Source organism: Elgaria multicarinata, chromosome 14 (genome assembly GCF_023053635.1).
Source record: "Elgaria multicarinata webbii isolate HBS135686 ecotype San Diego chromosome 14, rElgMul1.1.pri, whole genome shotgun sequence".
Taxonomy (NCBI): Eukaryota; Metazoa; Chordata; class Lepidosauria; order Squamata; family Anguidae; genus Elgaria; species Elgaria multicarinata.
The window spans coordinates 24,671,506-24,689,193 of NC_086184.1; the positions used below are offsets into that span (position 1 = coordinate 24,671,506).

At 41.0% G+C, this 17,688-nt stretch overlaps 1 protein-coding gene across 1 annotated transcript; it reads left to right on the forward strand.

Annotated features, from left to right (window-relative positions):
* The first annotated feature begins 2,236 nt into the window (after window positions 1–2,236).
* DYNLRB2 (dynein light chain roadblock-type 2) lies at window positions 2,237–14,079 on the forward strand. Its single transcript, XM_063140942.1, has 4 exons — window positions 2,237–2,337; window positions 7,295–7,370; window positions 11,845–12,012; window positions 13,800–14,079. The coding sequence occupies exons 1-4, from the start codon at window positions 2,335–2,337 to the stop codon at window positions 13,841–13,843; spliced, it is 291 nt and encodes a 96-aa protein (XP_062997012.1). The 5' UTR covers window positions 2,237–2,334; the 3' UTR covers window positions 13,844–14,079.
* The last annotated feature ends 3,609 nt before the right edge of the window (window positions 14,080–17,688 follow it).

Sequence of the window (17,688 nt, forward strand, 5' to 3'; positions counted from 1 at the left end):
TGCCCACCATGTTGCAAGCTGAAACAATGATATCAGCACTATGTTATTGCATAATCAGATGGATAAGTTCTCTATGCTTCCCCCCCTTGGGACAGTCCAAAGGCCATGCCAGAGGCATTGTGGGAAATTGGAGAACTGAGGTGGAGCATGCCATGTTTCAATCCATCATCCCCCAAACCAGAGCCAAATATGTCAAGGCAGCTAAGGAACTCCATGAGTTCAGATCTCTAAAGAAATCACACCAGGATTGGCCAATTCCCATCCAATATCTCAATAGTGTAATGCCATGAAGTATCGATGCCTGTCTGTGTGCACCAAAGTAGGGGCTCTACCATTGAGCCATACCTCCTCCCTCCCTGAATAGAATATGTCAGTTCCACAAACTGAAAATAAGAATACTTCTTATTATATGGACATCAGGAAAAACTTCCTGACTGTTAGAGCAGTACGGCAATGCAACCAATGACCTAGGGAGGTCGTGGGATCTCCCACACTGGAGGCATTCAAGAGGCAGCTGGACAACCATCTGTCAGGGAAGCTTTAGGGTGGATTCCTGCATTGAGCAGGGGGTTGGACTCAATGGCCTTGTAGGCCCTAAATACTAGCTGGGTATATCTCCAGGACTACCTGAAATACACTTATTTTGAAAGTCATTGCTCAGAAATCTTCTAACTTGTAGGAAAATGCAGTAGCAACAGATGAACAGTGAAAGACAAAAGATTTATATCATCCAAAGAGAAACCAGAACATTTCCACAATCATTAATAGTGAAGTATTACTGGGCCTCCAGTTTCCCATATACCATTTTGGAAAGAGATTCTTGCCTACAGTCTTATTTCATACTTAGATAAGTGCAAGTGCTATCTTGGATTCTTACTGCTCCAAAAATACCTGTTTTCTATTTTATTGTTTTATCTATCTTTGTTACGTTATGGAACATCCTATAGATATAAGCCCACGGTTTAAATCAAAAGCATTGAAATGAACAGTGATACAATTGGAGGAAGGAGAATGGGGTGGAAAGGGAGACACTAATGGTGCAATCCTACGCATGTTTAGACAAGAACAAAAATCCTACAACTAACTCATGCCCCAGCCAACCTGCTGGGTGTTGTAGAACTTTTTTCCTGTCTAAACAGCATAGGATTGTGCCCTAGCTGTATTGAGATAAAAGGGGAGGTGTATGGGATACAGAGAACTTTTATTTATTTAAAAAGCAATAAATAAGCTCAACTGTTGTAATGAAATAATAGGTTGATGCAGAAGAGTAAAATACACAATTCAGAATCTTGCTTTAAGTCTACTGTGTGCATCCATCTTCTATAAATATTTACAAAGTATATCCTAGAAGCTTTAAGTCTGTTTCATGCATCCTTTATAAATCAATATTTAGTAGGCATAACCTAGAAGCCTTAAGAGTACCCATCACTGCTTTATTGTGTTACTGCATGCACAGTTACACAACAGAGTTAAATCGTAGGGGGTTGATGCCTAGGTCAGTTTGTTTTTAATCTGGTCACAGGATATTGTTTGGCTATATCTGTGTCTGCTTCACTTGTATGTTTATACCTAAACTATTTTTACATTGTGCATAATAATACTGTATTTTTAAGGTTTTTAATCTTTATAAGCCACCAGAGAGCTTTGGTTATTGGGTGGTTATTGGGCAGTATAGAGATGTAATAAATAAAAGTGATATGAAAGTCAACCCTATAAAAGGTTGAGCTTTTCTATTGTATTTTATATTATGGTTTTATACTGTTGTTTTATACTTTGAATGTTTTTAATTTTTGTGAACCGCCCAGAGAGCTCTGGCTATTGGGCGGTATAGAAATGTAATAAGTAAATAAATAAATAAATAAATGAAATGAAAATGCACTCTCAGAATATAATATTTATTGCATTTATAATTATATAATACATTATAATATATGAATATATTATAAATAATTATATATATGTTATGTATATTTAAAATACTAATAAAATTGTGTGTGAGAGAGAGAATGGGGGGAGAGGGGAATATATTTCAAATGTATATTTAAGACCCCCTTTTCCCCACACGTTGTACCTCGCCCATTTAATAACTGACCCCCTCAACAAGCGGGAGGGACTGCGCACGCGCGGAAGTACAAGCGCGCGCCTGTAGAACTCGGAGGCAGCGAACGAGCAGGACGCCGCATCTGAGCCGCTCCAAGCCACGCCCCCCTCCGCCCTCACTTCCGTGTACCTCCCCTTTCTCTTTCCCCGCCCACCCCAGCACTTCCGCCTTGAGTCCCCTAGCAACGGAGGCCTGTGGTAGCGCCGCGGTTGTTAAGCCTTCTCCGCGCAGTCATGGTAAGGGAGGTTGGCGGTGGGGATGTCTCTGAAGTACCCCCGTCTTCTCCTCCCCCGTGGGATGGATGGAGAGACGGGTTCGGGGTTGTGATGGGGGAGATGGGGCGGCGGGACAAGCGGCAGCAGAAGCCCTGAAGTGGCCGCGGGATGCGGGTGCAGGGAAAAGGGGGGGACCGGCGACGGGGGCAGCGGAGGTGCCTCTGGAGATGGGGGGATTTAAGGGAGGGCAGGTGAGGGGAGGGAGGCTGCATGCCCCGGGGTGTGTGGCAGATCTAAGGACGGGGTTCAGACTGGTTAACATTAGGGTGACCCTATGAAAAAGAGGACAGGGCTCGTGTACCTTTATCAGTCGCATAGAGAAGGGAATTTCAGCAGGTGTCATTTGTATTTATGGAGAACCTGGTGAAATTCCCTCCTCATCACCACAGTTAAAGCTGCAGGAGCTATATTAGAGAGACCAGATTTAAAAGAGGGCAGGGCTCCTGCAGCTTTAACTGTTGTGATGAAGAGGGAATTTCACCAGGTTCCCCATATATACAAAGGTAGGGTGACCCTATGAAAAGGAGGACAGGGCTCCTGTATCTTTAACAGTTGCATAGAGAAGGGAATTTCAGCAGGTGTCATTTGTATTTATGGAGAACCTGGTGAAATTCCCTCCTCATCACCACAGTTAAAGCTGCAGGAGCTATATTAGAGAGACCAGATTTAAAAGAGGGCAGGGCTCCTGCAGCTTTAACTGTTGTGATGAAGAGGGAATTTCACCAGGTTCCCCATATATACAAAGGTAGGGTGACCCTATGAAAAGGAGGACAGGGCTCCTGTATCTTTAACAGTTGCATAGAGAAGGGAATTTCAGCAGGTGTCATTTGTATTTATGGAGAACCTGGTGAAATTCCCTCCTCATCACCACAGTTAAAGCTGCAGGAGCTATATTAGAGAGACCAGATTTAAAAGAGGGCAGGGCACCTGCAGCTTTAACTGCTGTGATGAAGAGGGAATTTCACCAGGTTCCCCATATGTACAAATGACACCTGCTGAAATTTCCTTTTCAATACAGCTGTTAAAGATACAGGAGCCCTGTCCTCCTTTTCATAGGGTCACCTTAGTTAACATCCCAGCATGCTTACTCGCGAGTAAATCCTGTTGAGGTGAAAGGGGGGTTGCTCGAGGATGGGAATTAAGGCCCACTGAACATAATGGGACTTCAGGGAGTGGTGTACTGTTATAAGTTAACAGTGTGCTCCTATTGCATTTCCACTCAGCAGTGATCCCCATTGACTTCAATGGGATCTTCCAGGTAAGTGTGTGCAGGATTGCAGCCTGAGAAGAGTCCCTGGTTCAAATCTCACCTCTGTTATGAACTCACTGGCCTGGTTCAGACCACACGCTAAACCACGCTGCTTAACCACAAAATGGTTAATGGAATGCATTGACCTTAATGCATTCCTTTAACCATTTTGTGGTTAAGCAGTGTGGTTTAGCATGTTGTCTGAACCAGGCCACTCAGTGGTACTTAAGCAAGCCAGTCAATCTCAGCCTTCTATCCCCATCTGAAGTATTGGGTTTTTTAAAAAAAAAATATTTTCATTACTGGTGTGTTGTAAGGTTTACACCTAAATAACATGTGCAAAGTGCTTTCAACACTTGCTGTGTAAATGCTGCTGCTGCTGCTGTTATTATCCAAAAGGCATGAGAACTTGGATAAAAAATGCTATCCCTATGACGACAAAACCCTCTAAAGGCAGCTGACAAGATAAAAGCAATACAACGATAAACATCAGATTGAAACATTACAACTAGATCGTGCATGTAAAGCACTTTGAACACTTGAAAGTGCTTTGCAAATGCTAAGTAGTGTTATTAAGTAATAGTTATTATTGTTGTTATTAAAGTGTGTTGTCATTCAAAAAAAAAATTATGTCACAATAAAACTGTTAGGACGTAATCCAGGACTTCCTTCTGTCTAAACATGCGTAGGATTGCACCCTTAGTCTCTTAGGTGCCACCAAACTCCTTGCTGTATGTTGCCACAGACTAAATTAGCCCCTCTGAAGGATGATGATAATGTTGATATTTAGAACACCCCCAACCAATAACAAGGTGATGTGCATGAATAAACACTCCTGCAGTTTGAACCCTTGTAAGTTTATTCAGAAGCCTGTTAAATAAGCCTGAATAGGACTGGAGGGCAGCTTTACTCTGCAGTTGTGTGCATGTCTGCTCATAAGTTCAGTTGGGCTTATTCCCAGAACATAAGCGCCATACTGAATCAGACCGAGGGTCCACCTAGTTCAGCATTCTGTTTACACAGTGGCCAACCAGCTTCCTGTGGGAAACCCGCAAGTAGGGGTTTTGCATTGGGGTTTTTGAGTCAGGAGGTAGTATATCACCATAATAAGTGGGTATAGAGATTGTAGACTCGGTTCATAAGGTGCTACAAAGACTCTTTGTTATATTTCCTCCACTAACATGATTCCTCTGATTTATTAATATAATCGAGACTGCTCACAATACCCAGGTGCTATACATAAATACACTACAGCTAAATCCTGTGCATGTTTACTTAGAGATAAGTCCTACTTTGTTCTGTGAAACTTATTTCCAAGTAAGTGTACATAAGGATTGCAGCTTTAGCTGTTGAGAATATCATCATGGTTTTTAAAAAAGGATTTAGATCTTCATCATTCAGCTTATAGCCCTTTCCGTTACCAAAACCTACCTGAATTCACATGCACCTCATTTTAAACTCCCTTCATCCAAGATGGAATTCTGCTATGTTTTTAGACCTGTTAAAATTCACCTCTTTTTCTTTCAGTCTCACGGTGGTCTTCCTCCCTCTCCTCCCTCTTTTATACTTCCCCATTCTCTAAAGATGTTAGGCCTGAGGGTATGACCTGTTTTTATATCAGTAATGGATTTTCAAACAATTTATGGTCATAACATCAGCAGTGCTATGGCAGTTTTGAAACAACTCGTATAGCATATATCTGTTTATTTTTGCTCTTTTTGCTTTTGTTCCTTGAGTAAATTGCACAGATAAAGCTAAGGAGCTGAAAGAAAAGACCAAGCCATTAATGTCACTGCTGGGAGGTTCACTAACTAACCTTAAAAAAAAGTGGGGGGGGGAGGGATGTTGAAGAACTGGGATGCAGTAGAGCAACAAAAGTAATGGAGATGGCTTGCAAGAGAGCCAAAATGCAAGTGAAGATGGCTGAGAGTTTTAGACATGTGCATTCATGATAGTTTCATGGGGAATTACTTGCCATTTTTGCAGAATTTTGAAAGCACCATTTAGATGGTAAACAAATTTCAGTCATTCCCCACCCTTTTAAGAAATCAAATGCAAGAGTAATAATGGATAAAGTGTAAGTGGAATAAGCCCACACAGAGAAGGAGGAGTGGTTGTTATCCAAAGAATAAGGCTGCAGTCATTTGCACACTTAGGTGTAAGTGCTCCAGTGGATCTCAGAAGATATTACTTCTGAGTAAAAAGAGAGAGAGAGAAGATCAAGTTGTGTAACTGCCCAAGTGTGATTTTGTATATATTTCCAGAGTATGTGGATGTATTAGAAGGGAGGTGAATGTAATGTACTTGATGGGGTGTAGGTTAGTGACCTGGCAGTGGCAATTATGATGGGATGCAGAGACACAAGGGTGCAGATTGTAGGGTTGTGTGAAGGACTAAGTAGTTTTTAAGTTATTGATGGCTTTGAATATGCTTTTGTTTGCTTTTTACGTAGTTTATACAATAGAATAATATAATTCAACAAATGGAAATGGCAGTGCCAAGAGGTGACCCCACTGTTACGGTATTCTCTCCCTGGGAAAATCTGCCAAGCCCCTTCTTTCTCCATCTTTAAATGGGCTCTGTAGTTCTTTTTATCCTATGAGTTTTATTATTATTATTGATTTTATTGCTCTGTTACTGATCCGTTTAAATATTTTTATATTTGCCAATTGTAATTGTTGTTTTTGCTTCCTTTGATTTGGAACCTCCCTTGAAGGGGGAGGCATATTTTTAAAGGCTGGGTATAAATATAATAAGCCTTTTCAAAAGAAAAGAAAAAACTCCCGAGCTTTCACCATAAATTGTATAAGACATTTATAGTCAATACTACCACACTCCTATATAATGCACTGCACTAGCTCCTTTGGCAATTGACATTCAGCCCTGTAGATAGATGGTTATGAATTGAAACCATAAGAGCCTATCACAGTGTGTGTGTGTTCTTACAATATGAACCTGATGTGTTATTTTTTTATAGGCCTGCTGTCTCCTATACATTACAATAAGGAGGGTTGTTTATGCTCCTAATATCTATGAGCAGTGTAATTTTTTGCAGCCAGAAGAGCAAACAGAAATTCTTTGCTGGCTCTGGTTAAGAGAAACAACAGCTTGAGTTTAGGATAAGCTGGATTTTACAAGACCAGTCAAGTTGATTCTTACTTACCTGTGAACACAAGTTCATACAACTCCCTTCTTGTGGGATGGCTGCGCCAAGGAGTGGGGATAGGAAGCAGGAAACCCCCACATACTAAGCACGATTGATAGAAGGGAGTGGGGAGGATGCAGCATGCAGTTGTCCCAACTCTTTTCTTTTTAAGGGAGTTTCCATCTTACCAGAAGTGCCCAAAGTGTGATCTTTATAATTCTTGTTCCATTAAGAGCATGTTCCTTCTGACTTCCCCATTCACATGGGGCACACACATACACCCCACACAATGTCTTCATTGTGGTTCCAGAGTTCCAAATGTTGCTCTGCAGCAGGTCTCAAACCATTAGATAATCCTTAGAACTCTTGACCTGCTCTCCACAAGCGCTTCTTTGCTGCTGTTCAGTGCCAAGCTGCACATTCTGGAGCTAGAGACCAAGGCCTGTAAAAAGAGATGCATGAGTTGTTGTTATACAGGCTAGCGTTCAGGGTTTTTTCCTTCACTGACTGTGTTTCTTTTACAGGCCGAAGTAGAGGAAACTTTAAAGAGGATTCAAGGCCATAAAGGAGTTATTGGAACTATTGTTGTAAATGCAGAAGGTAAATATCTACCTTTACGTATTCCATGAAATACACCTCTGCGCTTTTTACGAACAGATGCATTTAGAATTTTTGTATTATATCTTCCATCTCCTTTAAAAATAAAAGAAGGTAAAATCAAGGGGAACTGTTAAGTCTTCTAAGCATTGTTAAGGAATCTGCCTGCTGGACAAGTTAAGCTGGAAACTAGTAATGCAAATCAAAAAACATAAGTGTACGTAATATACAATTTAACAATTATGTCACATTTATGTTACCTTGGGAAACCTCTGTTCTGTAATAGAAAACCAACTTCAAATCATGGTATAACAACTGGTAATTTAAGGAGCAATCCTATGTCCCCTAGGCTGGGGGGATATAGGACTGTTCAGTTTCCTGGTTCCAAGTTCAAAGACACGACTCGAAGCCAGAAAACCGCACTCCCCACCGCTCCCTCTCCCCCTTATATCTGATGCAGAGAGAACCACGTTGGCCAACTCCCCTCATTCAGTAAATGGAATGCAGAGACAGGGAAATGAGGCATTCCTTGGGGTGGGGGGGCAGAGCAGCTCACTAATGCCTTTTCCTATTGTTGCATCAGCATTTTCTCCACCCACCCACCCCAAAGACCGCTAAATGGGCAAAATCACCCATCTAGCTAAAATGCAGCGTGGAAGGCACAAGGCACCTTCCACTCTGCATTGATTATTTATTTATTTATTTTATTACATTTATATACCGCCCCCCAGCCGAACCTCTCTGGGCGGTTTACAACAATTACACATAAGTCTCTGGGTTCGAAGGCTTATGTGTACCCAGGGCATATACCCTTAGACCCCCTCTAGCATGCAGAGTGTTTTACAACTTTTATTCTGTTTGCCTCCCCAATAATGATGCTTCTAGTCAACGTAGACAATACCAGATTGGATGGAATAATGATCTGACTTGGTATAAAGCAACTTTGTATGTTATGTTCCAGAAACTATTGGGTTAAATATGAAAACATGAATGGGTTTTTCCCAAGACCTACCTAATGTCAAGACTTAACAATCATCGAATTCCGGCATCTTCATTCTTTTTTGTTTTGTTTTGCCATCTTGTTTTCAAATATTTTGCAGCTGTGATGGAAGGACACTTACTTCAAGAAATAAAACCTGTAGTTAATTGAATTCTAATACTGTAGGCTGTGGATGGGCAGAACGTATATCTTGTGGTGATTTGCGGAATTGCTTATTTATTTATTTTATCCACCCAATATTAAACGTTCGCTGGGTGGATTACAAAGCTAAAAGAATAAAAACACAATACAGAAAATAATAATAAACAGCACAAGAAATTAAAATGTAATTGAAAACATATGGAAAAAGCTGACATTTTAAATCTAAAATCCCTGACAGAACATGATTATCTTTGTCTGGTGCCAAAAAGATAACAATGTATTTGCCAGGTGACCTTCCTTGGGGAGGGCATTCCTTAGACAGGATGCCAAAACTGAGAACTGCCCACCATCCTTTGGAGTGGCCGGGGTCTTTTTGCCATCTTTGGGATGGCGCCATTTCACCAGGAAAGCTGGAAGGAATGGCAGATTGTATCACTGATCTGGACAGATGGATTCCAACTTACACTTAAAACATTTTCAAAGATATTTAAAGAATAATGTGGCCTTCTTTTCAGTTAAAACCTTTTGTTAAAAGTTGCATGAAACGTTGCAGCAGCAATGTTTTTGTTTATTTATTTATTTGGTAATGGGGGGGAGAACAGCAAAGGTTTCCAACTCCTAAAAGTTTAACAACAGCAACAGCAAAAAAAAATCTCTCTTTTTCCACTTTCTAATTTAGGCTGCTGAAATTATGGAAGTTTTTTACAGGGTGGGTACCAGAAATAGGTTTGGGTGTGAAATGACTGTGTACTGGGTTCTGGTACTGAAATCCTTTGCCAGAGCATGTGCTTAGAGTCATTCTGTCCCTAAATTCTAAGTCTATGTCGGCCCTGTGCCTCTCAAGCGTCTATTTTGCACCTTGCTCTGATTAGAAGATCTTATTTGTTTGCTTATTACATTTGAATCCTGCCTTTCCACCAAGGTGGCCAACGGTGCTCAAGGTGACTTTGGGGGTTTAGTTTAAAAAATGAAGTAGATCCACAAACTTGAAGTCTGCCCACCCTTGCCAATCCTTCAATTTTTAGCCAATCCTTTTTAGCTGGGAGTTGTCCCCCCACCCACCTCCACCCACATCCCTTTCTCTAAGCATAAAATGCTGCTGAGGTCCTATCAAAAGTACCTAAAGGGTAAAACAAATTCCAGAGGCAATTGCGTAACAGAGGGGTCTTGAACTAAAATAGCTTGCAGTTGGGTTAATTTTAGCAATGGATGTGGTCTGTTGCACCTGGCAGACTCATATGTTTAAGCTGAAACCTTGCCCAGATTGATGCTGTCCTTCACCCTTGCAGAAATCCTGATTTAAAATGAATTTAAAGTTTGAGGTCAAAGCTTAGGGCCGGTTTCTTTTAATCTGCAGAAGTGGCCAATGCGAACAGATTACTTTTTAGTGTGTGTTTTTTGGTCAGACATCTCTCTTTCGTTTGATATTTCACAAAGAGTCGGAAGCGACTGAACGAATAAACAACAACTTTATGCTGAACGTGTGAGGCCCCGACCTTATCTTCAGGTTCATATATGCTACACAGTAAGGAAGCCTTTGCCGTTTTAACACCCTGAATAGAATTCTGTCCTAAAATCAGAGGCAAACCTCCCATTTACTTAACAGAAGCTGGGCTTTCACCCAATATATGATTATTGTAATGATCTCTAATACTGAAGTGCCTGAGCCACTTTATCCTTTTTGGAGCTACTTGTCCAATTGTCCACAATACTAAAATTTCCTGAGGGAGAGATTATGAGGCAGGGTTCTCTTGCCCATCCCAACACTAGATTTTACCTACTTCTGCTTTAGCATCTGGTACAGACACCTGGAGGCTGGTTACCAGGTGAAATGGATAGCGATGAAGTGTTTAGAAAGTTTTGAGAGGGAGTTGACCCAATAAATCTTGATTTCAGGCTGAGAAAATCTAGGATTGTAACGTTATTCTTCCACAAGTTGCTTAACAGGGCAAACCTATGATCCCTGCGAGAGCATCCCAAGGACCATAGGATATTTCGGATTCTCTGTCCCAAGGCCATAGACATTCTGACAAACTTGGGAGGGGGAATATGACATCGAAGCCCTCCCCCACCCCCTTGCAGCATTCGCAGAAAGAAACATAGCGGCCGCTTGGACTACCTTGAAGAGATTGAAAAGGGAGTGTTTGGTGGAAAAAGAAGAGAAAGCAAGGGAGGGAAGAGGGTGGGATCCGAAGAGTCCTATAGCCTCTCTGTTGCCCAGCCCATGACCATCCAGCTGGTTTTTTGAGGATGAATGGGAGACGAAATTGCTTGCATGCTCCTTTCTCTCTGGTGGCAACAGCCTAGCAGGGCATAGGTTTTTCAGAAACTTCCGTTCTTCAAGGCTTCCATCGCATGGGCAACAATTTCATAAGACTGTGCCTTAAATCTCATTGAAATGCACGGGATTTAAGTTGCCTAAGTGACGAGTTACAAGCAGTTTCTGGATTTTTCTCTAATGCAATGGTTTTGAAGCTTTCCTGTCTTCAGGTTTTCCACATTGTTGTTATTATTATTATTATTATTTATTTATTTATATAGCACCATCAGTGTACATGGTGCTGTACAGAGTAAAACAGTAAATAGCAAGACCCTGCCGCATAGGCTTACAATCTAATAATTGCCATGTGTGCTGAATTATGCATTGTGTATCTGCCATGGAATCCTTAGGAATCCTTTCTGAGAATACGTTATAGGGTGCACAGCCAGCTTACAGTATTTGCTGCTGCTAACTATGTAAATTATGAAATGGGAGACTAGGAGGGACGTTTGGGGAGAGGACATGGCTCAGTGGAACAGCGCATGCTTGACGCTTAGGATGTCTCGAGTTCAGTGCCCAACATATCCAGTTGAAACCTGGTAGCAGGGATAGGAAAGGTCTTCACCCTGAACTGTGGAGAACTCTTGTCAGTTGGAATAGACAGTACTAGGCTAGGTGAACCTAAAGTCCGACTTGGTTGACAGCAGCCTCATATAGTAGTGTATAGCTTCATTTTAGCTTCGTTACTGTGTCTTTGCCTTTGCTTGTAGTAGGCAGTCATCCAAGTCTTCTTGTGTAGAAAGCTGTTAGGTAACTATGAGGTGTGGAAGGGCCTTAAATAATCAAGAATGGTGTGGGACGTTGCTCTCCATCCAGCTCAGCACCAGGGCACTCATCTGAAAGCAGTTGGAAAAGATCCAGTAGAAGACCTACAGGGATCCCTTCCACACCCAGGAGAGGTTAGGATGTGCTCATTGTTTAGTTTTTTTTTCTGTTTTATGTCATCAAAATCCTTAAAACGTTTAATTTTGACTTACCCTGTGAAATCCTAAATCAGCAGACTACTTCATTTTCAGGCATCCCAATCAGAACAACTCTCGACAACTCCACTACGGTGCAATATGCAGGTCTCCTTCATCAGCTCACAATGAAGGCAAAGAGCACAGTGAGAGACATCGATCCCCAGAATGATCTAACCTTTCTCAGGATTAGATCAAAGAAACATGAAATCATGGTTGCCCCAGGTAATAACTTTTGTCTTCTGAGGTAGGGTGGGGAGTACTGTTACCACTACTCCTTTCTCCAAGGCTGCTACTAAATGTTTGTCTAAAAGTATTTCTGTTAGGAAGATGAATGCATCCATTTCAGATCCTTTGATTGCTTAAATACAGAGGACATAGCCTGGTTTGTTGTTGGATTGTGGATTATTCCCAGTTGTAACTGTGGGTTATTCACCGTCAACAATCCATGATGTGTTAGCACAGCTGGGTTCAAACAACACGAAATCATATTGTGTGAACCAAGTCATAGTAACTTTAACAAATGATAGTCACAACGATTTACTGTTGGCAGTAAATTTCATTCAGTCAGCCGAATGTGGGCCAGATTTTCTTTCAGATTTTAGCACTTAACGTTTCTAAATCTAGATGGTATCTGATAAGCAACTTATGATTACTTCACAATTTTGAAATACTTTGTGTTGTCTGCAAGCAGAGCTGGGGGGTGTTATTATTATCAAGGTAAATGAATCGCTTGTAAATAGCTGCATCCTTCCCCAACATGGTGCACTCGAGAAGTTTTGGACTTCAACACCTGTCAGCCCCAGTCAGCATGGCCAGTGGTCAGGGATGATGAAAGCTGTTGTCCAAAATATCTGGAGGGCATTACATTGGGGAAGACTGATTATCGTATCAACCATCAATGTTGGAAGCAGGCTGCACTATATATACAACTAAATATATGATTGTATATATACTGTTTATACTGTTAGTTTTACCCTACCCTGTGCCTGCTTACCCTACCCTGTGCCTGTTGGCATTCTCTTCCCCTCCTTATCGTTTTACTATGATTTTATTAGATTGTAAGCCTATGCGGCAGGGCCTTGCTATTTACTGTTTTACTCTGTACAGCACCATGTACATTGATGGTGCTATATAAATAAATAAATAAATAAATAAATAAATAATAATAATAATAATAATAATAATAATAATAAATGCAGACTATAAATGCGAATTTGTTTGTTGCATAGGAGGATTTTATTTATTCAAAGCATTTTCATCGCGCTCTTCAGTCAAAAAACTGCAAGAGCGACTTCCACGAGTCAATAATTAGACTGTCCCTTCCTTCATGCTTAAAGTCTGAACAGGAGAGTGGAGGAAAAAAGAGTGACGATGATGGTTGAAATGAATTTACTCAGGTTGTGGCGAGATCATAGCTCAGTGGGTAGAGCACCTGCTTTGCATGCCGAAGGCTCATTCCCCGGCATCCCCGAGTAGGGCTGGAAAAAACCCTGCAGGAATTTCTGGAGAGCCTTTGCTGCCAGTCAGTGTCAACAAGACTGAGCTATATGGACCAATGGTCTGTCTCATTATAAAGCTTCCTATGTTCCTAGGTTTCCACCGCATCAATTGTCCTTCTGGGCTGTCATGTTCTTTGCTGGCCTGTTCCTCTTTTCTTCTGTTCTGCAGTTTCTCTTCTCCTTTTCAGTTCAAGATTAGTCTTGTTTCTTTTCCCACACCCACAGGGCAGGATGTTTTCTCAGATGCTCTTCTGGTGGCAGTTTGGAAAGGGAGGGGTCACTACTGGGAACTAGATTGAGGGGGCAGTTCATCAAGGTGTTTCCACTGGTTCTCCCATCCCGAAGCATCAGCCTAATGCGGGCTAGATTTCCTTTTATATCTCCGTAATTTAGTATTGAAATTATATTTTCAGATATAATTACAGAATAAATTGTGAAAACAAAAAATCAACATTGAACAAGTTGTATATGTTTATCTTATCTCTCACTGTGTATTACCTTTCCCTACAGATAAGGAATATCTTCTTATTGTTATCCAGAATCCGTGCGAATAGAGAAGCCACACCAATTTATTGGAGCAGCGCTACAGTTTTTAAAATGACATTCATTTGCTACAGATAAATAATGTCTTAACATTCCACTAAGAAACTTGTCTAGTAACTTGTCAGGAATGGAAGCTTTTGAAAGCTAAAATCTCTTGTGTGTGCAACCTCATCTCTTGAATTTGCATCTGGATTAATGAAAACTTGTGTTTTAACTTTCTAAAGGACAATAAACCTAAATGCTTCAATGTGTTACATTGATTGGAACATGTGTAGTAAAACTAAAGGTTTCTTTTGAAATATCTAAGCGTACATCTAAGACTAGAACTGAAAATAACTCTCAAAGCCGTTTCCATGTGAACTGTCATAAATAGGGAATGCAGAATTAAATATGTTTGCAATTCAGCTGAAGTTAAACGGGATTAAGTCCTTTGATTGCAGTAGGATTTTTAAGCAGATGCTCAAGTTTTCCAACTTCAGGTTTATTGTATTTAAAGTAACTTAAATAGTACAGTGGTCTCCTTAGAAAGGTAGAGCACCCCATGGCTTTTCCTGATAAAACTGGACATGCGGCCACTTCTAAATTACCAAGACGAATTACCTTTTCTTTAATTTATTTAAATAATCTTATAGTGTTTTTCAGCCAAAAAAAGGCTTCTAGAGCAGTTTACAAAAATTAATAATATGGTCCCTGCCCCCATATCTAAGGCTGCATTTGCACGTAATGCTAAACCATGGTTTATGTTAACTATTGATTTGTTGCTTTACCCATGATGTTACTTGCAGAAAAGCAAACAAGACACAGCGTCTTCCCCCTATTTCTAGTTTCTCTCCCCACCCCTGCCACCAACTCCCACTTTGCCAGCCTTCAAAGCGGCTTCATTTTCAGGCTGCTTTTGCTGAGCACCTTTGTTTCAGAGCAGACAGCAACACAAAGAAGCCATGGATAACTACGGTTCTGGTTCAGACATCACAACAAGCCATGGTTTAAACAAGACAGACTTTGTAAGCCAACAATGAACCATGCCTCCTGTTTGTGTTTTGTAGCTGATTAACAACCAATGGTTCATTGGGAGGGATTATCATTTATCATACGGTGACAAGCCGGATTTCAACAAGTCACACCATGGCTTAGCGTTATGTGTGAAGTAGACTAAAAGGACACAACACAGGGAGGAAGATATTTATTCAGTGTTTTGCATCCCCATATGAAATAAACATTTAGTAGTAGTTTATAGATTTGGTAGATAGAGTAGGTAGGTAGATATACACACACAGACACGGGCTATAAAGAGACAGCACAATTTGATTTGGAACTTGATTTGGAAAATGGCCCGACTTGGCTCCAACCAGTTTGGAGGCCATCTATTTCAGCTCAGTTCTGAAGCTTCATTAAGAAACCAAAACTTCATGCCTCCCATGGACTCATTGGAAGTCAAGGCTATAAACCTCTTTCTGTTTGTCAGAACTGTGTGTAATTTACAGGCCTAGCAAACCTTAATGAAGGGATTATAACTGCCAGATTTCAGACAAATAGGTGCAGAGTTTTTTGTGCTACGTGCTTTTAAAGTGTGATTTTTTAAAAAAAGGGATAGAGCTGTTAACTTTTTTTATTATTTCTTGGTGTAAATTGGATAAAACTTTCAGAGATAGTTGCATCTTTCTTCTGAGGTGATCAAGCCTGTCAAGTATTGGATGAATAGCTGCAGAGAGTGTTGTGCATGAGCAGCTTTTATATACTTTGGGGGTTTCCATGAAAAGGATGTGATTATCCCCTTACAGTTTTCGTGGGCAGTTGTTCTGAAAATGACATAGAGTATAGAGGTGGCCCTAGGATAGGTGTAGGGTGTTTGTGTGTGTGTGTCAAAGGGATGTTCAAATGGGGGTTGGTTACTGATCCACTTCCTCCTTCATCCCTCCATGGGTGTGTGGTTTTTTTTTCTCGCCATTTCTATGAAAACAGCATATGCCATAGTGTCCCTAGGCAAAAATCCTGCAACATTTCAGAAGGATACCTGATAGGGAATTAATGAAAAATGTAGGGCAGGGAGACATTTTTCTCCCTCTCTAAAAATACTAGAACCTGGGGTCATCCCATGAAGCTGATTGGTGGGAGATCCAGGACAAATAAAAGGAAGTACTTCTTCACACAGCGCATAGTTAAATTATGGAACTCACTACCACAAGCTGTAGTGACAGCCACCAATCTGGATGGCTTCAAAAGGGGGTTGGATAAATTCCTGGAGGCAAAGGCTATCAATGGCTACTAGCCCTGATGGTTGTGTGCTATCTCCAGTATTCGAGGCAATAAGCCTGTGTGCACCAGTTGCTGGGGAACATGGGTGGGAGGGTCCTGTTGCAGCATGTCCTGCTTGTTCATCTCTGGCCGAAGGCTAGTTGGTCACTGTGTGAACAGAGTGCTGGACTAGATGGACCCTTGGTCTGATCCAACATGGCACTGCTTATAACCATTTTTGAGGACACATTGTATCCTTCTGAATCCTGAATCTTCATAAGTTCAGATTCAGTCTTCTTCAGAAGATCCCCCCCTTCAATTTCGGCATCTCCCAACTGTGTCTGAATCAGCCTGATTCAATTTGGGACTCTTAACACATATCCCCATACATGCACACAGACGCAACGCATGATCACATTGCCTGAGCCAGCCAGGGAATGAACCTAGAAGAATGCGGCTTGAACATCGCCGAAACCGGAGAAAAACTGAAAAGATTCAAACAGAATTAAAAAATTCTCTTATGCAGATGTGTTTGAAGATGGGAATTTTGTTTCATCACAGATGTGTCCTGCAAGATAGAATGTGATCTTAGCAGGCATTCTCTTACCCAGCAATAGATATATTGAGATAACAGGAATATAGATCGCGCTGCTCCCATAGCTGACTTTATGCAATTGGAACAGCGAAAAAACAAACCGTGTTTAAGTGCTTGGTAACTTCTGCTGTGTGCATGAAATCTCAGCAACTTCTTCATGCAATAGCTTTTAGCGTTTAGTAAATGTTCAGCATTTAGGAATTTTACTCAATTTCAGCTGCAATCCTGTACCTACTTACCTGGTAATAAACCCCACTGAAATCTTTGGGCTTAGTTCTGAGTAAACATGTATAGGATTGTGCAATTTTCTTAAAATTGTGGATCTTTACAATTTCTTAGTTATAAGTAAATAAGCAGACTAAAGAGCAGCGTACAAGAATGAGCAACGAAACACCTGTATTCAAGCACACACTTTAAAAGACACAAGATGCAAAGAAAAAGATTGGGGGAGTGTGGTAAAACATGGTGGTGATACTTGATTCATATGCCCAGGTGGAATACATCAATTGAATTCAGGTTTGCACAGCACCTATTGTCAATTGGGGCTGGCCTGTTCCCCACCTTGTTATGCAAACACACACACACACCATTGCAATGGATCCAATCTATTATACTGAGCACATTTTTGTGTGTATACTGGTACTTTATGTATTCCATATCTACTGTTTGCTTGATAACAAAATGGTTTTTCCAAACATGTTCACACAAATGATTGTGGAAAGGTTCCCTGAAAGATGTCTCTCCATCTCAGAGCTTTATATAAAAGTATAATGTATGAACATCCTTCATGCCTAGGGTGACCATATGGATAGGAGGACAGGGCTCTTGTACCTTTAACAGTTGTATAGAAAAGGGAATTTCAGCAGGTGTTATTTGTATGCATGCAGCCCCTGGTGACATTCCCTCTTCATCACAACAGTTAAAGCTGCAGGAGCTATACTAGAGTGACCAGATACAAAAGAGGGCAGGGCTCCTGCAGCTTTAACTGTTGTGATGAAGAGGGACCTTCACCAGGTGCTGCATGCA